At 38.3% G+C, this 25,936-nt stretch overlaps 1 protein-coding gene across 1 annotated transcript in view; it reads left to right on the top strand.

Annotated features, from left to right (window-relative positions):
- Window positions 1–25,208, top strand: part of LOC134798359 (protein wech) — a 37,844-nt gene extending 12,636 nt beyond the window's left edge. Inside the window, exon 2 of the mRNA XM_063770772.1 lies at window positions 17,608–25,208. Within this exon, the coding sequence (XP_063626842.1) occupies window positions 17,635–19,956 (2,322 nt within the window). The 5' untranslated portion in view covers window positions 17,608–17,634 and the 3' untranslated portion in view covers window positions 19,957–25,208. The remainder of the gene's footprint in view (window positions 1–17,607) is intronic.
- The last annotated feature ends 728 nt before the right edge of the window (window positions 25,209–25,936 follow it).

Raw genomic sequence — 25,936 nt, 5'->3', positions numbered from 1 at the left:
AAGATAGTACTCAGGATCTGATGATGGAGCTGGAAGGTGGCCACGGGTACCAGTCTACCATGTAACTGAACCACTTCGTGTTTGGGCTCGTTTGATTTGTCGCAACAAGATCTTTGACACAAGTTAGTACTCAGGGTCTGATGATGGAGCTGGACTGTGGCCACGGGTACCAGTCTACCATGTAACTGAACCACTTCGTGTTTGGGCTCGTTTGATTTGTCGCAACAAGATCTTTGACACAAGGTAGTACTGAGGGTCTGATGATGGATCCGGAAGGTGGTCACCGGTACCAATCAACCATGCAACTAAACCACTTCGTGTTTGGCTTCGTTCGATTCGTCGCAACAAGATCTTTGACACAAGTTAGTACTCAGGGTCTGATGATGGAGCTGGACTGTGGCCACGGGTACCAGTCTACCATGTAACTGAACCACTTCGTGTTTGGGCTCATTTGATTCGTCGCAATAAGATGTTTGACACAAGATACTACTCAGGGTCTGATGATGGAGCTGATGATGATAGACAGGTACCCGTCGCCACCTTCGCGCTCCATCATCAGACCCTGAGTACTACCTTGTGTCAAAGATCTTGTTGAGATGAATAAAACGTGCCTAAACACGAAATGGTTTAGTTGCATGGTTGATTGGTACCGGTGACCACCTTCCGGCTCCAACATCAGACCCTGAGTACTATCTTGTGTCAAAGATCTTGTTGAAACGAATAAAACGAGCCTAAACACGAAGTGGTTTAGTTGCATGGTTGATTGGTACCGGTGACCACCTTCCAGCTCCATCATCAGACTCTGAGTATCACCTAGTGTCAAAGATCTTGTTGAGACGAATCAAACGATCCTAAACACGATGTGGTTTAGTTGCATGGTTGATTGGTAATGGTACCTTCCAGCTCCATCATCAGACCCTGAGTACTGTCTTGTGTCAAAGATCTTGTTGAGACGAATCAAACGAGCCCAAACACGAAGTTGTTTAGTTACATGATAGACTGGTACCCGTGGCCACCTTCCAGCTCCATCATCAGACCCTGTGTATCTTCAGTGTCAAAGATCTTGTTGAGACGAATCAAACGAGCCTAATCATGTTACTACATGGTTGATTGGTATCCGTGACCACCTTAATCATCATCAGATCCTCAGTACCAGTTCGTTTTTAAACCCTCGTTGATACAAACTTTACAACCTATAGGTACCAAATGCAATGACGAAACATGTAAATAAGCGAGTAGGTACCTATAATTTCTTTCGAGTAATATACCTTCATAAGTACAAGTATGGGGCTATTCATAAATTACGTCGTTTCAAATGGGAGGAGTGGGGGGGGGGTCTGGACATCGGATGATGGTAACATGACGTAGGAGGAAACAGATTCATCCGAAGCTTGATTTTTGGATGATTTGAGGGGTGGGGGGGGTCAAAAATCGTCAAAAATAGATGACGTAATTTATGAACAGCCCCTATGTACATTTGCACTGCATTTAGTATTTTCGTACTTACCAAATAACAGTTTTAGAACTTTAAAAGTTAAGTACAGTTAGTGTTGTTATGGTTGATTTCAATATGCTTCGCGAAGGATCAAGAATGTTTAATCCATCATTGTAGTGCGAGTGTGGTAGAAGGGATCGGCGTACTGAGCTCGCACGGCCTGCCGCAGCGCGTAAAATACCTAAACTCGCTCAACGCCGAAATGTAATAGCGCTCTTAATAAATAGAAGTTATATTTTAAACTTTTCGATTCCGTAAGCGCAATTACGAACATGTTTTAAAAACTATGAGTAGTATGTACCTACCTAATATAATATAATTATATTTTTTTATGATCAGCGATCAAACCCTTTCCTTTTATTTTAATAAGTATCCCATTCAATAATAATATTTGGTTTTATGAAATTAGCTTCTCTTAACATATTTTGTCAATTCTTACTTTCTCAAAATGAAACTTAAAGCCACATGTTGCATATATATTATCAATCGGCTTTCAAAGCTCTTCATTTTGATACCCTACTCGATAGGTTTGCACGATATTTTTTTCTAAAGGTTGCGTAATATGGCGTATTAAGTCCGCCATATTGTTTTTATAATGACGTCACATAGCCTATGTTACCCGGGACGACGTAAGGATTCTAATGATGTATCATACGTCTAAATCGGTTAAGGCATTCAGAAGTTAAGGTGGAATAAAGAAACTCACATACATACAAACATGAACGCTGAAAACAATACACTCTTTTTGTTTGGGCAGTCGTGTAAAAAGTACAGAACTTTCGGTGGGCGAGTTCGACTCGCACTTGTCCGCTTTTCTATTAACGGTAACGGTATGATTCTAAAGTATGTATTTCTTTTATTTTATGTAGGGTCAGGCATTTATTATTTATCTTGATAAATTACGGCCCAATATAAAACAAACACGCCGCAGGTACGCGTAACTAATTTCCACATTTTCTTTAATGTCCGTTTCCGATTTGTGCTGTGTCTTTTGTTAGGAATTACGAGGTTATTACGGCGATTAACAAAAGACTGGAACAAAGAACAGGCTCCGGGGACGCGGGCGAGGCTTGAGCAGGTAGCAGCCCATACACTTACACTTCTGTATGGGTTTCTCAAACTTTGAGCCGTGCGTGGCAATTTACACGTTACGTGATAATTATTTGCCACTATCATTTCATTTATAATAATTTTCAATACCTGTAATCCGTAAATAATGTAACTTCAGCCGGTATAGTATACTAACTGTAACTGTAACTGTAATCTGACCCTATTCACGCAAATAAATAATTTATGATTTATTTATAGTACCTACGCTTCTGTCAAAAAGGAACAGCAAAGCAGGAACGTGTAAAAGCAAAACATTGACTTGTTATTTTCTAAATATTACGATTCATTGTATGTATGTATATATGTACATATGTACAATTTGGTGTGAAATTGAACTGTAATCCGATGATCTCAATTTTTATTATTGTTAATTGTTGGAGTACATGATTAAAACATAACTCATTCATTAACTACATTTCAATCTGATAAATTTTATTTTATTTTGTTTTCATCTTTTGAATTCTGAGACCTCTGTTATTCTAGGCGCTATAAGTGTTAAAACTTAGGATCCATTTATTGTAAGGCTTCTATTGCCATTTTCAATTATGCTTCTTTTTTCTCTCTCTTTTTGTACGCATGTGTGTGTGCGTAGGTGTTAGCATTAGTTTTAAATTTAATACTTTGTAACTACCTGTGAGTTCCTGTAATTGGCTTACTGTTTTAATCTTGTTGTCTATTGTAAGTTTTAAAGCTGTTGGTTCTCCTAACATAAATAAATAAATAAATAACTTGGGAAATATCCCACGGGATTTGCAATCTGAGGGTACGATTTAATTTTCAGATAACAAGTAATATATCGTATTAAACGTGGAATTGTTCGGATAACCGAGCAATAGTCACTGAGGTCACGTTTCAGAGACATTAATATTGTACACGGTTCATGATAATTGATAATATTCGCTCGTAAAATAGTATGTTTACTTAACTAGTTTTGTTTGTGTAAAAAGAAGCACAGAAAAAGACATAATATAAAGAAAGAAGTGATAAGATAATTTAAATAAATTCTTAATTTAGTAGACGGCAACAGTAAATTATGGGTAAGTATATTTCTAAAACACAAATATTCGGCTAAGGACCATTCAGCAATGTTTAAATCAATCAACTTGTCAATTTGCAACACAACCCTTATGGGCGGATATAACATAACAATTTGTGCAATAAAGTGACATACATACATACAATTACCTTGACAGGGTTTCATAGAATGACAATAGTCCCGGGCAGTTTTAATGTATGTATCCTAAATGGTTTGCTAAATGTTTAACGCTTAGCCGGTTTTTATTGCTTCCCACACCTCTATACGCGGGATACCGCTTTCGAATATATGTATGTAGATGCTTTTTAAGTAGCAACACTAGCAACCTCCTAATTTGACCGAAAAATGTTTGACATATAAACTATTATAAACGTCATGTAATTTTTTTTATTAAATGAAACATGGAAAAATTAACCGCTTCGGGCAAGATATGAACTCGCGACCTTTTGGAACATCGGTCCAATCGCTCTTAGACGTAGGTATTTGCTTGATTTATAAAAAAATAGTTTAAACATGATGACTGACATAAATGACATGAAGAATTTTAACGCGTTAGATGTCGTACCTATCGTCAGATTAGTCGTAGTGAATTTTTTAAACTTTATTTGAAGAATGACTTAAGAAATCAAAGTTTGAGTACCTCGTGCATTGCGTCGCGAACAGGCTGTGCGTGCAGCGTGCACCGGCTCGTTGTGCACAAAAACCGCGCCTGTTTTTGCCACAGATCATAGACAAAGCACTGCGAAAGACGCGAGTGACTAACCTCTAGAGAGATTGACTTTTTAAAGGTTCTGCCACATTAGTCGTAGTCAAGGGGCTGCTTTCGCGACGCGGGATAAAAACGCATTCAATGCTAAATTAAAAATACCTTTTCGGTTTTCAGATGACTGAAAATACTTAAAATCCTCCTCCTCGGTATTTAAATGTTGGAGACCGGTAGTAAGGTTGCGGCTAACGTTAAATGGGACTATGACAAAAACAAAACCTCATAGTGTACCTACCAATTGAAAGTTATACTACACTAGCGACCCGCCCCGGCTTCGCACGGGTTAACAAATTATACACCTAAACCACTCAACAAACAAGAGTCACTCTATTGATAGGTGAAAACCGCATGAAAATCCGTTCAGCAGTTTTTGAGTTTATCGCAAACAAACACACCAACAGACAGACGCGGCGGGGGACTTTGTTTTATGAGGTGTAGTGATATTCTGTTCGGTCGTGCTATTATTTTATTTATTTTACGTTGTCATGAGGTCAAGATGGATGGGCCTATCGATGGATGGATGGGTAGATGGATCGATCTGTACTATAACTTAGTTACAGCCAAATACTGAAAAATAAGAGAAAAAGGAAAGAAAAAAATAATTCTATGACTAAACTAAATTTTACAGTTCGCCGGTAATATACTGCAGGGTGACATTTTTAGGTAATAAAATACATATGTACGTGATTGTACTCATTTCTATGATTACATTTTACTATAGCAGCAAGTTTGAAATCAGGAAACAAAAATACTAGTCTCCATACAGTACCTAATGTACCTATACAATCATGTCGGATTGAAGTTGAGTATGAAACACCAGATTTATTTGGTGACTTCGATGTTGCTCTCATAACAAAACTTGCTTACAATACACTCACGTCACGTATCACCTAAAAAAACATCCGTATTTTACACAAACTTGACATAACAGTTATTAAAATTTTCCTTATGAGATTACAGTAGGTAGAGTCGCGTATATATAAATTAAGTAAATATAGTTTTCTAAAATCTAAAATTGACCTCGGGATACGGAGTCACTAACAGCATTCCTTCTGACGTGGGACTTCTGACTGTCTCCTGTAACTTCATAAAGCCATGACCCCATACGGACGTAGAACGGCCTTGTCTTGATGGCGAATGGAATATATTAATAACAAAATACACCCCAGACCAAAAGTATGGTAAAAACATTGTTTTTTTATTCATAACAAAGTAGCTGTAGAAGTCTGAATGTTTAATAAATACCTTCCAATTTATCGCTCTTGTCCTACTTTATACTGTATTATTAGTAGACTAAATAGGGCTTAACTATGTAATTAAACACGTGCAAGAATCCCACGGGCTCTTGTGTTCTATGTATAGTAGTAAAACTAGCAATCGATACCTAGTTCAGAATCAGGAGCTCTATTCTGATATATCAATTTATTATTATCATTTTATCACCTGTCATGTCATGCGACACTTTCTCACTTACATATTTGTTAGAACGTGACGGGCATGGTGACAAATGATAAAGAGCCGACCATCTTAGCCCTACAGGTTTTGATACGACCTTAGACGGTCGCATTTTTATCACCTGTCATGTCAAGCGTCACTTTCGCACTTACATATTTGTTAGAACGTGACAGGTATAGTGACAAATGATAAAGAGCTGACCATCTTAGCCCTACAGGTTTTGATACGACCTTAGATGGTCGCATTTTTATCACCTGCCATATGTCATGCGTCACTTTCGCACTTACATATTTGTTAGAACGTGACAGGCAAGGCGACAAATGATAAAGAGCCGACCATCTTAGCCCTACAGGTTTTGATACGACCTTGAAGATGGCATACGCTGATTTCTGCATGCTAAATTAAGTGAATGTCGTACGAGAGACGCGCGCCAATCACCAAGATGATCGTCACCTGTCATGTCATGCTTCACTTTCGTACATACATATTTGTTAGAACGTGACGGGCATGGTGACAAATGATAAAGAGTCGACCATCTTAGCCCTACAGGTTTTGATACGACCTTGAAGATTGATTACGCTGATTGGTGCATGCGAAATGAAATGTTGTACGAGAGATGCGCGCCAATCACCAAGATGATCGTCAATGCCGTATCAAAACCTGTAGGGCTAAGATGGTCGCATTTTGTATCATCTGTCATGTCATGCGCAGAGATGTGACTTATTTGAAATACTTGTATTTAAATTGCAAATACAAAATGCAAAATACCTATTTTGTATTTAAATACCTTTTGAAGAAAACTATTTTGTATTTTATTTGAAATAGCTTTTGGGACCTATTTTCTATTTTCAAAATACTTTGTAGTAGGTAGGTAATGTAGGTAGGAGTTACAATCTCTTCTGATGTTACAAATGTTACAATCCTGGCAACTTTCTCATTCTTTTAACATGGAACTGTTGAATCTGTTTAGTAACGTCGCACATGGCCACAAGCGTAGCGAGTGGTTAAAAAAGTGGAATCTTGAGTGTTGCGAGGGTTTCAAGGCACGTGAGGAGAACAAACTTTTCTGCCCTGGTGTAACACAAACGAGACGTTTTCATCGCACCCACAAGAGGCATTATACTAGCTGTAAAACATTACAAATCTAAATTAATGCTTTAAAAATTTGCCGTTAAAAACCATCATCCATCCATCCTACCTGTTAAAATAATATGAGCAAACAACTAGAAATTTGTACTTTAGATAGAGAGCTGATTGACACACTGTTTTCAAAGAATAAAGAGAGTCTTTGCAACTCGGAATTCACTATTCAGAGTACCTTTTATCGCAAAGTATTTGTATTTTTAAAAAGTATTTTGAAAATACCTATTTCGTATTTTGTATTTTAAAAACAAATTCAAAAACTATTTTGTATTTTGCATTTGAAATAGTATATCAAGGAAGTATTTGTATTTTGTATTTCAATACTTTTTATAAAGTATTTTTCACATCTCTGGTCATGCGTCACTTTCGCACTTACATATTTGTTAGAACGTGACGGACTAGGTGACAAATGATAAAGAGCCGACCATCTTAACAGTTTTGATTCGACCTTGAAGATGGCTTACGCTGATTGGTGCATGCGTAATGATATGAAAGTCGTACGAGAGATGCGAGCCAATCACCAAGATGATAGTGAAGGTCGTGTCAAAACCAGTTCAAATCTATAATGAATTGTTCAATTTGCCTAGTCAAGTAGTGATAAAAACTATCCTATGTCCTTCCTCGGGCCTCAAACAATCTGCATACCAAAATTCATCTAAATCAGTTCAGCGATATTCGTGAAGAGGTAACAGACAGACAAACAGAGTTACTTTCGCATTTATAATATAAGTAGGGATTAGTAGGTATTACAATGCAATTTTATAGCACTATCATGGTACCGGAAGGCGCATCAGCGTGGGTAGACCCCCCACAAGGTGGACTGATGACCTGGTAACCTGGTAAAGGTCGCGGGAGTCCGCTGGATGCGGGTGGCGCACGACCGGTCAATGTGGCACTCTTCGTGGGAGGCCTATGTCCAGCAGTGGACGTCCTCTGGCTGATATGATGATGATAATGAACATGGTATCAGCCGAAGGTGGCCACAAAAACCTCGTGTCAGATATCAGTGCATTGTGTGTCTTCTGTCTGACACGGAATGTAATTTGGACTCGTAAGATAACAGGCCGAATAAGATAAGCATTTCAACACGTGGTGCAACCCGCCGCGCCGGAGAACCTGTGTTGATTTCTAATGATAACGAAATAGCTCTAATTATGTTGTCGCACATAATGGTACATTATCTCCCTGTAATGTTCCGAAGAACATTTTTTAATATAGTTGGTCAAACCAATTTGTCAGTCAGTAACAAGCAGGAAAACTATACTAATCCTTTTCTTTTGGGTGCTAGTACTAGTGTAAGACAAAGATAGTATGATTCTCTCTGTCTATGATTGAAATGAGACAGTCCTTTGACAAACTATACCTACTTTATATGTGTAGGTAGTAATTTGTACTTAAAATATCTACCAAATGGTAAAATGTTTGTTTGAAAATATAATGAAAACCAAGATATTTTAATGAATAATATGCAATACAAAAAAATACATTTGTAGCGATAACCCTTATTGGCCGTGAGTAAAAGTAAATGTACGTAATCACTATGTAAGCTCCCCATAATCTTAGGTTCGAAAATCTGACTAAGTATTGCTATTGTTTCATACAAATGATGATTCAAAAAGCTTGATAAGGTAAGAGACAACAATATTCTAAGTATCCGTATTTTACTGGCATTATGAATGATGACGCATCGCTGACGGGATCCAAATATGGTAAATAGGTCTCTCATACTTTTTTGTTCCTACGCACTGACTCCAAACGTAACTTATATTGTAGAAGTAAAACTTAATGGGCAATATATATTTTTACGGTTTTATTGGTATTTATTTAGTCACTATAGTCTGTATCTTTAGGTACTTATTAAAAAAAAGTAAACAAAATCTACCCTAAAATGGCTTCTTAACCCATTCATGGCCACGAACCGCCGAGCGTACACAATACGCCAGGCCACCATACAAACCGTTTTTAGCTAAAACTTATGACTCAGCTTATGGGTCTCGAGCCTGGCGCGAACGGTAAATAAATCGCCGCTTATGAAGCCGGCCAGTGGACAGCATTATGCAACATTTTTACTAACCACCGATTTTCTGTGCCTATCAAAAAAGAAACTAATTATTGCAGTTTGTAGGAGTGAATATTTTTACTTTCTACAAGCTTTTAATGTCTGACCAAGCTAAGTTGGCAGCAATTTTTATAGCTCAGCCTGTTCAAGTGTTAAGTTAAACGTCATAATTTCATATAAGTTTGACATTTAAATTACACTTAGGTACTCAGCCTGTGCTATCAAAATCGCTGCCAACTTAGCTTGGTCTGATTCTATTTAACTGTTTTTTGTAGTTGTTTTTTGGAGCAAATCTTGGAAGTTAAATTAGACCCGTTTCCCGATATCCCGATCCAGTTCATAGCACAGTCGGTCAGGTTAGGCGGGTTCAAATTCCGGTAATCCATAGCCATGGTCACAAAATACGAAATCACTAAACAGCACAGGAGGAGTATAAAGTCGCCAACGAATAAATCGTGACTAAATAATATTTTCCATGTTACTCCAAAATACATCTCTAATGGGGGATGGGATTAATCACATCTTGAACTCTTGTGACAAATACCACATGAAAGATAATACCGCCGCCGCCGCTCGGATGCATTCCTTGTTTATTGTCCAAGTGTGTCCGATAAGCTTACACCTGGTCGGTCATGTATCTTTGTTTTGGTAAACGCCATTATATTAGTAACAATAGACAACTTAAAATGTATTATAGTACTTACTTTCTAATCTGCCGTAGAAACCACGATGTTTGAAAAAACTTGTAAATATTTGTCACAAACTATTTGTAATACAATACATATTAGTTAGTGGTGACTGTTTCAGCCGCCTTGTTCTATATTGAAACGAAAAAAAATTAACCTTAACATCATTGTTAGTAGGTAATTGCCTAAGATACAATACAACGATCACCAAATATTATGACATAAAAGTACAGTGGGAGAAAATCCTAGTTGCCTTACCCCTCATACAAAACAAAATATTATTATACTACGGCTTGGTTCCTACAAATTCTTGCTTACCATCATCCAAACAGTAATCAGTTGTAAAATGGTACAATATCAAACAGCTTCAACATGAAATAAGCTTTAAAACCAGCCAATAAAGTTTATTTTAGCCTGCTACGGAAACATTAGTAGTTTTTACAAGTAGCGCCAGGCCACGGTGACCCATACCTTGAGCCATGTCAATAACTTCTGAAATATACAGGGTGAAATTTAAATCACTGGCCATATTCATTCCAGGCACTAGGTTACACTTAAGGAATCTATTTAGCGAAAAAAAAGAGTACATTTTTTTTTAATTTTCATTTTTCAATTTTTAAATACTTTCCACGAGTCGTGGTCACCCTATTACCACAAATGTAAACAAACCTAATAGTAGGTTTTAACAACAACATCAGCAAAACCCTTATCTGACCTTCACTAAACCTTATAATCGTTGCAATAGGGTCCACCTAGTTAGTGTTGGCGATGGTAGGCAGGTTTATCAATTTCGAGGGTAGTCTAAACCATTCCGCGCTAGCGGTAAACATAACGGTTAGCATAAATTATTACTTAGTCACTCGTCACTCGCCAACCTTAAAATAATAATCGCGCGCGTACTAAGGTTTAAAAAAATGTTTTCGAACCGGGAATATTAGGAAATGGTACGGTGTTATTTATTAAGTGGTGAGTGTTTACGTGGTGCACAAAGATTATACGAAATGGAATCAGTTCCACGCCTTCGCAGACAAGGATTGAATCCAAGAGTACCATCTCGTGGGACTTTCGTTAATTGCGTCGACTTTTAATCAAATGTAAGTACATAAGATGATTCAATTTTTTAAATACGCCTGAATGCAAAGATTCCTGACCTACTATGAAGTATTTGAACAAATTAAATTATTTTTCAGAAAATATTTTAATTTGTTTTTATCAAGTAGAAGGCGAAGGGGAAGGAGTAGGGGGCGCCACAAGCCTTCAGTAGGAAGTGCATATACTTGGAAAATTTGACTAATGTCGCTGTGGCCCGGTGGCCGAGTGGTTCAGGCACCTGCCGCGATAGCAGAGGACGCTGGTTCGATTCCAGCCCGGGGCACTGGAGGCCTTGGTCACTTTTTCTTAGTATATGACATTTATTTCAGTTTATTCCTGACCTAGTTTTTACTCATTGTTTTTAAGCCACGGACGTTTTGTTAATAATCATTCGTCAGAAATAATATTTTAGATTAAAAATGGGTTGCCTTTGCATTTTGATGGCTCTAAGCCCGTTAAAGTATGAAGGAAAAATTAGCAACTTATGTAGGTAAGCGTCTTATCTCGCTGCAATAGGGTTCATAATTGGTGACGCGATTGCAAACAGCGGGAGGGGCGGGGTGTCAATGACCTTAACTGATAAGAGAGAAGCGGGTGTAGTGGGTAGTTGTCGGTTCACCATAACGTACGAGGTTTTTAGGACAACTTGATGATGAGTTATTTCGAAAAAAATGTACTGAGCGGTATTAAAAGAAAAAACACGTGTTTAATATTTTTTCGAGTTCTTTCGGGTGTTTCAATTTGGCCAGTGAATTAAATTTCACCCTGTATATATTTTTTGTATTTTTTAGATATAGATCTTTCTGTTTTCTTGCATCGCATTATGTATCTAGAATTTCAGTATATTTACTATATTGCACTGATAGTAAATCAAACTTGAATATTCGAGACCCTGTTTTCATTAAAAAAAACGTGTTTATAATTTTTTATCCAAATATGCCTTATAGAAATGGTTGTTAGCTTATATGACACTTACGTTATTACATCAAATTACGTTTCGTTTAAGTTTAAATCAGAATTTATTCAGGACTCACATGTGAGTCACTGGCCTTGCGGAACTGTTTGAGCATGACCCATACGCTGAGTCGCTGGCCCTGAATGGGTTAAGCCAGTTGAGGGTAGATGAAAACATTACATGATCAAATAAAGTAGGATAAAGTCAGGTCGTTCAATGACGGATCCAGGCGGTTTTGTATTTGTTCGGTTTACAATAATTATTATAACTACCCGAAAATGTACAAATCGTTTGTTTACTTTTATATAAATACCTAAAGATACAGAGTAGGTATAGGTGTAGGTGCTACATGTTTCGGAAAACGTCGAATAATAAACGTTAAGATAAGTTTTTGTTACGAAATTTTGTATTAGCTTGATATGAGGCACGTAATCCCTACATCAATCGATTTTTTTTTGTTAGTATCACTACTATCACTAGTCAAGTCGGAAGTCTTAAAATAGGAATTAAATGAAACATCACAATCGTGCGTAGCTTTGCCGAGCGTGTTTCCGCCTTTGTGGCCTAAACCGGATCTGTAATTATCCCGTCTCCGTATGGTAATATGTATTACTAATATTGTCTGCTCACTGGCCCCGTGCCCGGCTTCTCTGATAAACCTAGTACTAGTATACACGGTCCTGTATATATTACTTTTTCATTCTATAAGATAGATGCATTAGGGTGGTATTCCACCTAACCAATATCTTTGTCTTCACTCTCTCATTAAGCAAAATGTGAGACGCAATATATACTATTATATACATTTGACAAATAAATTGGATATGTGGAATAACAACCTTTAGCTACGTTCTGCTTTTGCGGGGTTGCGAGCAGATCTTCTAGTAATCCTATTCACAAAAGGCGTTTTTATAACCGCGCCTGAACTTTGTATAACTTGAACCCTGGTTTCGCAAAACTTATGCGTAGTCCTAGGTCAGGCTTTAAACTGGTCGGTCGTATTGTTTAGGTAACACTATTATTATTCATATTTGTTTTGGTTTATTTATACGTGTTTCGTGCATTGGCGATTTTAGGAAGTTAATTATGTAGTTAGACTAGTTGTCTAAATTGTGTGTTTGTATGCTTTCTAATAGTCAACATAGTAGAAGTAGAGGTGACCAGGTGAGGTCCACGTTCCATAACCAACTAGATAACCGATAAAAAATTGAAGATGTTGATAAAAATGAATAGGTGTTATGGTTTTATAAATTTTGCATAATTTTCAAATATGTATGTCCAATGTCCAACTGCCAAAAATAGTTATTTGTACAACAAGAGATCAAAGTTTGATATTTCTTCGAGTTCAATTCAATTCAATTCTTTATTTCATGAACAATACAGTATTGTGTTTGAAAAGTTTTTACATGCTAACTTACATTAGGTAGTCATACAGTACAGTATAATATATTATATTAGGTGCTTATTTTGAGTCCCGTGCAAGCGAAAGATTCTATAATAGATTCACGAGCGTAGCGAGTGAATCTAATTTAGAAACTTCAGCGTAGTAAGGGACTCAAAAGCGCACGAGATGTAAATAACTTTGATCTCGTGTAGTACACAAAATTTTTCATCGTAGCAGTGAGAACATACCTATTAGACAACTTGAAAAATGTAATCCTTCTTTGTCACTTAATACCTATGCACTCATGTTTTCTTAAGATATACAAACAATTAAGTTTAATTACCGCAATCGAACACAAAAACAAAACGTAATAATAAATTTCAGTCAAATAATATCGAAATAACGAACATAAACCGACTTCAATCTTTTTGTTTTTTTGTAAAAAAAAAAATTGTAAGATACGGTCCGAATTGCGGATACGTAGGTAGGTACTATTCGTCAACTATAGTACAAATTCTTAAAAGTAAAATAATTAATTTTGCGTGATAATCTGTGTATTTTTTGAGTTCATTATTTTAATTGTACAATAAAATACCTAAAATATAGTATTTTTGTCAGTTTTTATCAAATCTTAAACTTTATTGACCGAAGCGAAGCGAAGGTCTACGTTTTGACTCGGGCATTTTGCTTTCGTATGTCCGGATGTTCTCCTCTACAGGTCGCAATTCTTAACCGATTCTCGTGAAATTTTGTGACCGAATTTTATGACTAAATAAAATTTTTTTGTCAATCCGGTTTTTGGAAATTTTTAAAAATGGCGGAGTCGTGATGCCTGGCGCCTAACCAAATAGTGGTATCGGTACCATACGAGTGTTTTCTTTTTGTGATATGTTTATAGATTAAATGGCCAAAAATTCAGAAAATTTATTTCGCTGGTTTCGGAGGTATTGAGATATTTAATTTTAACTAATTTTAATTTGAGAAGGAGTAGCTAAATTTCGTCAACCCATCTAAGAACTATTTGGCTCAGTTTGTAAACGTTCGCTTTTTCTGTTTGCACAGAGGGTCTGGGTTCGATCCCCAGTAATTGTATGCTGGGATATTATATCTTTTTGTATTTTTTTACACATACATTTCGTATTGTTTTTTTTTAATTTACTATATTTAAAGCTCTTAGCACCATGTTATTTAAAGCTCTGCTCGCGAGGTCTACAGCTCACAGAGCCACTAGTTTTAATTGACCGAAGCGAAGCGAAGGTCTACGTTTTGACTCGGGCGTTTTGCTTTCGTATGTCCGGATGTTCTCCTCTACAGGTCGCAATTCTGAACCGATTTTCGTGAAATTTTGTAACCGAATTCTATGAACCGATAATTTTTTTTGTCGAGCCGGTTTTTGAAAATTTTTCAAAATGGAAAAGTTGTGATAGCTCGCGATTATACAAATAGTCGTATCGGTATCATAAGAGTGTATTCTTTTTGAGACATGTTTACATAGTAAATGGCAAAAAATGCAGAAAAATTGTATTGCTGGTTTAGACGGTATTTAGATATTTAGTTTTTACTCGAGAATGAGTATCCGAATTTCGTCAGCTTAGCTAAGAACTATCATAGCGCATTTTGCAAACATTCGCTTATTTTGTTTGCACACAGAAAGTCTCGGTTCGATCCCCAGTAAGTCATAACTTTTTGTATTTTTTTTTCACTTAAACTTCGTTTTTTTTTATTAAATTAAAAATTTCGTATTGTTGATTGATCAAACCGCTGTGTGGCGCTGTCATCGTGCACGGTCCCAATAAGCTATGCTCGCGAGGTCTACAGCTCACAGAGCCACTAGTTAAATAATTATTAAGAATTCATACTCGTACGGAGCTCGTACGTGGTTTGGAACGATGCGTTCTGAAGTTTTTCGGGGGTCTATTATAAACAGTCAGTATACCGTTGAATGTCGTTTGAACTTTTATTCGACTGTTTCTTTTTGCTAACACTGTGAAAGGGACAGAGATAATAGAACCCAATTGTTGAATTGACATTTGACTATAAAGGTCACTTGAATGTCATTTTGTCTCACTCAGTGAGCAAAATCGCATTTTGCTCACTGTTTTTAAGAAGCAAAGTACCCTTGTTCGAGCTGCTGAGGTGAAAAGGAATTTTCTTCTGTCGTCTATATTCCCTGAAACCCATACCATCGTCCAAACCGCTGGTCCATTTGTAATAAATATCAAATTGAAACATTCCGATATTTGACTCTATAGAGACACTTTTTTTTGTCTTTATAATGTCTTTAGGTAGAGGCAGCACAATTAACTTATGTTCCTTCGTTTCTAAAATATAGACACAAAATAAATTAATATAAGTTTCTATGTAATTGACAAACGCACCTTTATAAATTTTTTAAATGAAATACTTCGAAACGTATACAAATAAATTTGAATCAATTAACAACGATTATATGTATAAAAAATGTACAATAATTTTGTATGATAAGTCCGGGACTTGTTGATAAAATCCATCCCGTACATCTATTTCATTACAAACGCACGGATCAATAAGAGAAATGTATTACTATAGCTATAATAGTATTGTGGCATTAGATGGTAGGACCCTTCGGAGCTAGCATCGATTTTTGGCACCCTCCGTGGCGCGGGGGCGCTAAGATGGCGGCCGGGCCTCCGGACCTGCCTCAAGTCCCGAACCATCCCAAGGTCACGTCACATGCTACCCGAAATATAAAATATGAAGCTCCATCTCTTTCTTACAAGTGGTCGGTATTATGTTGCATCTTGTTCTCGCGGTGAAATGTGGGATTGCCTCCCGTCAATAGCGATAGGCCAGGGTTGACAGATTGATGTTGTAAACATGACCATGGTCAATATGCATTGGTATTTATTTGGGGTAGTGTCAGATGAGTAAAAATGCAATGGGTTATACTGGAATTTACCGGATACTTGCTATTAAGTTAACCTGAGCTTTTTTTAAGCCAGGTTGAGAATATAGTTGAACATTTTTAAGCTGACCGTTTTGGACTATGATAGCTCATAGTCCTGAACGGTCAGCTTAATAAAATTCAACTATATTACAAGTTCCATTTATTTATAACAAAGTGCTTTCTACTACTCCCTATATGACACCCTTTTTTTAAAGAATATAATCAATGCATACATATTACATACTAGTTGATGCTCTAGTACAATTTACATCGGTAATTTTTTGCAGTAAAGTGTATCTTTTATAGTTTGTAAAATAAAGAATAGTGTCTATTACACCCTACCATGTTGTAATAATGTTTACGAATTGTCGACTGTACTAAAATCTGAATAATACCAAAATTATTAAACAAACAAAAAACACTACCTTTTAAATTAATCACTCTATAGTTCGTTCTTTTTAGCATTAGAAAAAGACTACGCGATATTGTCGTGTCTTTTAATTGAAAAACGCTTTTTAAAGATCAGTAACTATTACTTATGAAAGCAAAAGAATGTAAATAATCTTATATGATTCATAATTGTTACATATTTGCCGTGCCTTATTATTCAAAAGTGTTTTTCAATAAAAAGACACGTCAAGATTGTTTACCTTTTTTCTAATGCTAAAAAAACTAACTATATCAAAAACATTTTATCTACTAAACAAATTGAATGAAGTAAACTAAATTGTGTTGTCTTCAATACAATAATCAAATACAACTCGTCTGTCGGCAACCCTAATCATAGTAAACGCTCTTTATCTATATTATGGAAAATTTTGGAATGCGACATTTACTAACACCGTCCCGCTCTATCGCGCGTGATTATGGCCCTTTCTCCCTCTAGGGTCGCTACCTACGAAGGGTAGTGGTAGGGAGCGCACAAAAGATTTGGGATAGATTTTTTTCGCAAACTGCACTTTATGGAGTGGCACAGTGCACCCATTACAGCCGGCCGGCTGGCACGCACACGCACGCACATTTTTTTTTAATTTTCAATAATAAACAGTTTTGTTAGAAGCCAGTAATTTTGTGTAATGTCGGCGCGGTGATAAGTTGACAGTTCTACTTGGACTAGTTATTTTTGTTGATCGTGTAAGTGTAATGTGATACCGTGTTCTCATTTCTTCACGTTTGGTTTTTGTGAAATGCTCGTTTTACTATTATGTGTCGATTATGGTTTAGGTTAGGAAATTATAGGGCACGTTAGGTAAAGCAGCTATTTTGGGAGATTCGTGATATCACATAAATATGTAACTATTTCAAGTAGTTTTCCATACGTTTAACAATTTTCATAGTAAACTCAAACAAACTTACTTATTGCTCTTTGACAATATTTACTAAGAAATGCTTAGTAATTCCAACGTGCGCCCGAAATTCCTAGACTATTTTGTTCCGTGAAAAAGCCTTCTTCTGTTTAAAAATGGCAAGTGCTCAAGTGTTGGCCTGTATCTGTTACAGGTCTAATGTCGTGACGTGTCCGGAGCCATGACGTCGTTCGCGAACATGACGCAGGCGCTGGGTGCGAGCCTGCCCGCCGCGTCGGGCGCCGGCGCGGGGGGCGCCGCGCACGCCGAGCCCGAGGACCCGCTCGCCATGACGCACATCATCTGCAACCTGCTCGAGAACATGAACAAACCCCATCCCGCCACCTCCGCCTCCATGCCCTACGACATCTGGGCGCTGCCCTCCTGCAGCAGCACTCTGCAGAACCCGAGCGGTCAGAGCCGTGAGTACTCGAGTACTAACTCCACCTCGAACAATAACAACCAACATCACTCTAAAGAGGACAACTCGAGCGGCTCGCCCGGCACCTCCTCGAGCGTATCCATCACCTGCTTCCGCTGCGAGGAGCGGACGCCGACCACGCGCTGCCTCGAGTGCAACGATCTATTCTGTCACGAGTGCTGCCATAGCGTGACCTCCGACTGCCAGCTCAGGGAGCACACTCTGCTACCTATCCACCAGATCTCGCCCATAGGCGTCCGACCCAACTCTGTCAACAATGAGAAGGAAGTGTACTGCGAACTGCACGGTGACCCTGTCAGATTCTACTGCGAGGCTTGTGTCGTCTTCATCTGCCAGGAGTGCACGCTGTGGGTTCACAAGGACCACTGCTATACGCCTATCAAAGGGGCGCTCGACATGTGTCGTGTCGGCGTTTTAAGAGCTATAGAAGATACCAAAACGGGTACTAAAGCTATTAAGACTGCAATAGATCGTGCGGTAGCCATGTCGAAGGCGTACGAGAAGGAAACCGCCGAGGCTAATATGAAAATACGGAAGGCGATGCGTTGCTACGCGCAAGCTATCGAGGATCGCGAGAAGTATTTGCTGGATAAAGTAGAAAAGCTGCGCCAGGCGAAAATGAACGAACTGACTGACCACATGAACACTCTGAGAGGCATTTTAGCTGGTCTGGCACATACAAACGAGACATTGGTGCGCAGCATGGACTCGGAGGGCCTCGACTTATTCATGGCCAAAGAAAAAGGCAGAGCTCAAGTAGACTACTTCTCGTGTATGTTTAAAAACATGTATATGACAGAAGAGCGGATTATGTTTGTACCTCCCAACTACGATTTAGTAGACCAGTTGAAGAGACAGTGTGATGTGCAATCCGCCCCAGCCAGCGCCATGCACACCCTCAGCTCCGTCCCCGCTCTGCAGTCTCGTCAGTCTCTCCTGTCTTTACAATCAATGCAGTCTGCTCAGACTTTTCCACCTTTAACATCATACAACATGTCGTCTACTAATAGCCTGAGATCGTTGCCTGATTACACAAGGTCTACAAATTATTATGATCATAGCATTTCGTCCAGTATGGCATTGGATTCCAACTTGCCTCGAGGCATCGGGCAAGCTATTCCGGGCTACTGGATGTCGGTGACAGTCAGACCCACGAGAAGTCCAGTTCCCGGGGTTCCCATGTTTTCATTCGGCAGAGAAGGCCAGGACGAGGGACAGGTGTCCCGACCTTGGGGTTTGTGCGTTGACAGAGAAGGCAACATCATAGTTGCAGATCGAAGAAATAATCGCATTCAGATCTTTAACAGCCGTGGAGAATTCAGAACAATGTTTGGTTCCAAGGGAACTGGCCCGGGAGAGTTTGACCTGCCAGCAGGCATCACCACTGACACATACGGTCGTATCATCGTAATTGACAAAGACAATCACCGAGTTCAAATATTTACTTCCTCGGGAAATTTCATCCTCAAGTTTGGTTCCTTCGGCAAGGAATGTGGTCAGTTCCAATATCCCTGGGACGTAGCCGTTAATACTCTGGGCAACATCGTCGTGACCGACACGCGCAACCACCGTATCCAACTTTTCACCAGTGACGGGACTTATATCACAAAGTTTGTGTTCGAGGGAGCCAACCCCGCCAAGATGCTGAAGGGGCCTACGACTCCTAGAGGCGTGTGCTTCACCACATCAGGCAACATCATCGTCTCAGACTTTGAGAACCATCGTCTGCTTATGGTGGATCCGACGCTTTCCAAAGTCCTGCATTGCGTGGGGCGCGAGGGGTCAGGCATAGGCGAGCTGAACCGTCCGTCGGGCATCGTGACCGACGACGACGGGCGCATCATCGTGGCGGACTCGAAGAACCACCGCGTGCTGGTGTTCACGGCGGAGCTGCGCATCCTGTGGGCCGTGGACCTGAAGAGCCCGGGGCTGGACGACAAGGACAGGCCCAGCGACGTGGCGCTCACGCCCGACGGCTACCTCGTGGTCCTCTTCGAGACGCTGCCCGACACCGCGCGCGACATCTCCTCGCACGGCAAGCAATACATCAAGGTATATTAATCTATATATACATAGGTATTATGTTTACACTAACTGTGACCTAAGGTCGACCATATTCTATTTTGTTTTGTTTAAGTTGTGATTTCTTTGATAACGTGCCAATTTTATTATCCATTGGAAAGATCCGATTCGAGCATAGCTTGTCCGGAAACTTAGCATTTGCTCATGAGAAGTATTTGCAAATCAAATTCTCCTTAAAATATTTTGTTAGATGTTTGGTTACCATAATAGTCATTTGTTTTTTGATATCAGCATTAGACTAGTCTTTAAGGACCAAACGTACACGATGTTATAGCAACTTATTATCGGTAGCCGTCAGTATCCATAGTCTACTCTAACCTAGATGTACCTACACCAAATCCATAGTCGGAGCACTTGCATTATGTCGATTACGCTCTGTCCGATTAGTCTTACGATTTATAATATTGATAAGGAAAAAAAACTATAAATCGTAAGGGATGTAAAATCACAATGTGATGTAAAAGATGTTTTTATGTGAGATAATTTAGAAACTTAAAAAGTATTTTTCCAAAATGTTAGGTTTGCGTTTTTAACTTGGTTAAACTACTAAATACCGCTGTTAGTGTGTTTTCTTACGCTAAGTTATTCACATTTTAGTTTGGTAGGTATATGTCAATATATATTTTTATTGAACGCTGTTATTAGAGCGCTGAGAGCTGTACTAATTGGCGTGAAAGCTGCTTATTTTTCAACTACTTCTAAATTATTATTTAGACGATTTAGAACGCAGGGAAGCGTAGTATTATTGTGCAAGAAAATCAATGCAATAAACTTTAAGACTGACTTTAGAAGACTGTCTTAAAGAGCCGGGGCTCTTGTGTGGGCCCCGGGGCGCCCGCGGGCGCGGACTGCCGCGCGGCGCTAGAGTCGCCATCTAACGCGCGTATTATTAATTTGAATAAGTATCGTGATATTTTTATTTCATGTTTAAATTGAGCAAATTTTTCGTTTAAAATCTAAATGTAGTAAAATTTGAGACTGCGGCTAAATTTATGTAAAACTTACGTTTGAACGCGTACGAAGAACTGAACTATGAACTGAATTACCGTAGCGTTCGACTCAATATTGCAAGATCGTCAGTTGTTACAACGTGCAACACTTTGTTAATTTATTTCATTTGTTATTTTAGTTTGTGGAGGGTGTTGGATTGGTCTGCTAGTTTCTATACAAACATAGGCACAAATAAATAAGTGCGGTGGGGGGTATGAGTCCCTAAATAAAAGTAACAAAATTTTTCTGCTGCTGACTCAAAATTGACTGCCTTAGGTACATTTTGCAATACAAGTCAAATACTATCTAGTAAAAATTAAATAAAGGCTGTCAAAGTTTTATGTGAGCAGCAATTGTCTAGGCTTTAATTGATGTCGTAAATATTTTATGCCTTACCAAGAAACGGGATAGTAAAATCGATCAGCGGTAGTTATTTATTATATCAGTGTTCGTTCGATAGTTATGGCTAATAATTTACATCATTATTAATTATTATAACGCGGCCATACGCTTTAACTGGTCCATATATCCAGACAAAACTCCCGTGCCCGTGGGTACTTTTTGCAGCCGGGAGGGTGTACTTTTTAGTTTTTAGAAGTGTCTAATCGAAACGCGCTTACGCAATAAAATATTTATCAAAACAGCTTTATTGACATTCGGAGTGACATGCTACTCTCTCCTAAAAGCGGTTATAACTCTGTCTATACAGTTTGTATAGAAGCTAGCGACCTCAGTGACTGCTTTCTTCGAATAAAATGGTTAAAGGCACTTGAATTTAATATAGGTAATTTATAGCTATTCTTCTACAAATTAATGATTTTTTAATTAGTTAATTGGGTGGTCTTATACAATCAAAATTGTTGTATTAGGTTAAATATTGTAGCTAAATTTTTGCCCTAAAATTCTATGAATTGATGCATAATAAATTAATTATTAGAGATACCCACTTCGATGATATTCAATTTTAACGCTGTGTTCATTCGATAATTATGTGTTCACGTAATCTAATATAAGTTTACGTATGTAGTGTCGTGTTGAGACATGGTGTAAAGGGTTGATCATATAAGAGCTTCGTTTGTACGTGTAGTTAAATCCAAATATACCTAGTAGGAGCGCCTTCGCCCGGCGCGTAGCTTGTAAGTAGAGCGTAGAATTCGCTTCGCCGCTGTGGGAATATTTTACTATTAATCGCATATTATAAAGGTTTCTAGTATCAGTCTAATTGTCAAGTAGGGTGCCATATCGCGGCAGATAACCGCCGTACGTCGGCGAGACGTTACCTTATATCATAATAATGCTTAATAGACAAAGTAGTTAGATTGTACTGTCCATGAATCCCCAAATACGAATTGGTTGTATTAAGACCTTTCTAGCTAGAAGATATATTTTAGATCTACTTACCTACTCATTAGAACAATGCCTGAATAATAGTAATTGACGTTCGCGATACGAGCGAACTTTTCAAACATAGATGTAGAATTGCTCTAAAACTTTTAGGTAAACTAGGTTGTAAAAGTTGAACTAACACTTTCTCCCTTCGTACTTAGGGTTAAATTAGGATAATTAATTAACATTGAGACGTGTATTGACTAATCTGGTATACTAGCCGGTGATAGCCAATTGTGTAACGCTAAAGGGCTGATTTAGACGGCGCGCGAACTCGCATGCGATTTTAGGTACATTGCGGACTGTTGGTCACGTCCAATCCAACCGACCGATCAAAACCCGCAATGGTATGAACCTCCCATGCGAGTTCTCGCATTGTCTAAATCAGCTCTAATTCAAGCAACAATTTTCTTGTGATGCGACATTTAGATTTTAATTATGGAACTGATTATAATAAGACGGCGACTAAAAAGAGAGTCTGAAACTTAAATAATTGCTTAAGGGTCGAAAATTGTTGTTTGAAGAGAAGAGAGCGGAGCGACCGCGTTGGGGCACTACCACGAAATTACAATTTTGAAATTAATTTTTCTTCATCTCTATTGCTCTTGCTGTATTTAAATGACTTAGGATGAATATAAACGAATTTGGAAATTGTAATTTGTTAGTAGTGTCGCTGGTGTCTGTCTGTAGTGTAGTAGTGTGCGTGCAGTGTTTGCGTCTTGACGAATTGACAAATTCCGCTAATGATATAATTATTAATATTTTGTTTTCATATCAGTGATAGGTATTTTTTTTGTTCAGTGCCATTATTAAAGTATTACGTTATTTTAAAAATAATGTGCGGCATGAAATGCATTTTTTAATTAATGTATTTTCGGAGAGTAATTCCTTTATGTAGAATTCAAAATGATTTTCTTCGTAAATTAATATTTAACAACGAATCTCATATTTTCATGAAATCACAGTTGTTTGTAAAGATCGATTGGATTTGCAAAGCAAACGCCGACAGCCATAATGGTGATGTACTGATTACGCGAGCATTCTAAGAATGTTGCCGGTCTGTCATAATGACAAAACGTAATATATAGTAGTCGGCCGGTCGGCAGCCGCCGCTTCCTTCTCCATCTTGTAAACGCACGCAAGTGAAGCACCCACATCAAACGTTTATGCCAATATCGATTCAATAAACTCAAAATAGACGAAGATTACAAACTGGTCAGTATTTAAATAATGACATATTGCTGGATGCTAGTGAATCGTAAGTAAATTTTCTAGCAAACTATAGCGTTTTATAAAATATTGAAAGAACAGCTCACAACATGGTAACGTTTAATTTGAGTGGTTCACGTTGCGTGCGGTGAGGCGCCGACACCCGAGACTAGCTTAGCTGGGAGCTAACGAGGCATGACTTCATTTAAAGCACCTTTTTATTTGGCTTGGTTATGTTTTTTAAGATTTTTTTTTGTTACTTTCCTGGGAACTGCGGTAACATCGAATATACACGTCGCTTTAGAATTTTGACTGCATTATGAATAATTGAAAAAATTTTGCTTACGCTTGAAAATTTTAGCAGTTGCAATAATTTCCCGTAAAATGTTCGCGCAAAGTTAACAGTTTCTTTAAGGAAGGACGATTCGTGTAAGTTCGATGTTTCCGCAACCAAGAGAGATTCTGTCGCGGAAGGCGACGCGTACCTCCTTCGTGAGACCTGCTAGCAGCTAGCAGTAAAATTGTGGTTTTGTGATAAATACAATAAAATTGACAACTTAATAATTAAATAATTGAAACGTAATCATAATTTTTGTACAAGTTTTTAATGTTTAAAAACAACAGCAATGTATTCAGTACATGTGTGACTGCGGGGAGACGCAACTGCATATTTGATACGTTTACGAGATTTTAGCTAATTGTATTAAGCCATTTTCGTGCTATTTTTGTAATGTTAACTAGGCGCTTGTGTTGTGTTAGTCTTAGTGTAAATTATATTCATTCCTCTCCTGTTTATGTTTCGTGTGAGTCCTATATCGAGGGCGCCTATCTATTCGATCGGGTAGCCGCATTCCCTGATTTCAATATTAAAGACTCATTGGGATACCCAACGTTCTCGTGGAGCGAATAAAGATGACATTTCACAAGTCACGCAACGCAGGATTTGAAAACGATACCGCACTGAAACGCGGTATGGTTTCCAAGGCTCGGCTTAGCGTTGGCGGTCGGAAGTTCATCTCTAGTCCATCGTCGCTCTTTACCATCACAATCATAACTAGGAGAGGAATGCAATGGTCGATAATATCATGTGTTACTGAGATAAGTAGTATTTTTGTACACGGCCGGCGGGGGTCGCGGGTGGAGTGCGGCCCCCGCGAGGCGCTAGTGTGTTCAAGTTAATATTATAACCGCATCTACCTCACTTGTAAAGCATTGAAGACTGATTGGAATTAATTAACGGTGGTCAGATCACCGCTTAGAAGTCTGTTGTCTACTGATACTTTACGCCCAAAAATTCTACTGTGTGCTTTACAATTTAAGATGTCAGTTTCGTTTCTAGGTACATAGTATTATTGTAATTATTGTGCAACTCGTGCATGACGTGGTGGACAGCAGCCTTTTCTTTTTTTATATCTATATCTTACGTTAACTTCGGTAATACTGTTGAAAGAAGACTGAAATTTTATAAATGTTCCTATATTTTAATTTAGTGCTACCATATTTCGTTTACATTATTTTACCCTTTCGGTAATTATCATTACATTCTTATCTTATCAATTGTATGTGACGCTATATAATGTCATGAAATTTTTGAAAATTTTAATGGAATTTTGTATGGAAATTTAATAAAGTGATTGATAGAACAATGGCGTTATCATTTCATACATATGTAAGTCTTGCATTGGAAATTATTAGGTATGTACATAAAACCCAAATGGAAAGACTAATCTCTACAATTATGTAGCGTGTGATGCACGAATAGTGTATTCACTGCCACAAATCTCATAAACACTGAACCAGTTTTTTACAGTAGACTGATTCAGTAGTAGTGTAAGAAAAAAATGTACCTTGAATTTAACAGATGAAGTAGATATGTCAAAAGTTGATGTTTGACAGTTTAGTTAGGATCACTAGGGGTTGTGCACAAATCACGCGAGGTGTTTTCGGCTACTTTTTGAACCCCCCTCCCCCTTGGTGATATTTGGTGAGGTTTTTGGCTACCCCCACATAACCTCACGTGTATTTTTTTGAAATTTTTCCATCCGACCGGTCAGGGCCAAGCGCTCCAAAATTTAGTAAAATAGACTCGCTGCTTAAAGGTCTTCGCACACTATATCAACTCCACGCCACTTCGGCAGCACCTCTACTCACACTCTTGATGAGTAGTCAACTAGTTGATCCACCCAATGGTCACTAGTGGGCAATGCGTTGTCAACGAGTGGACAACGCGGTGTCAACGAATTAGGCCGCCAAATGGTTACCCGTCACGCGTCAGTCGCAAACGCATAGTCGTTGCGGGGACGACGTGTGGTCAATGCGTGGCAAACGTGTCGGAGTTGACCTTTAGTGTACGACGCGTAGACCACACGTCGTA

Source organism: Cydia splendana, chromosome 16, assembly GCF_910591565.1.
Source record: "Cydia splendana chromosome 16, ilCydSple1.2, whole genome shotgun sequence".
Taxonomy (NCBI): Eukaryota; Metazoa; Arthropoda; class Insecta; order Lepidoptera; family Tortricidae; genus Cydia; species Cydia splendana.
The sequence above is the reverse complement of the archived record's forward strand: the minus strand, read 5'-3'. Positions and strand labels throughout refer to the sequence as shown.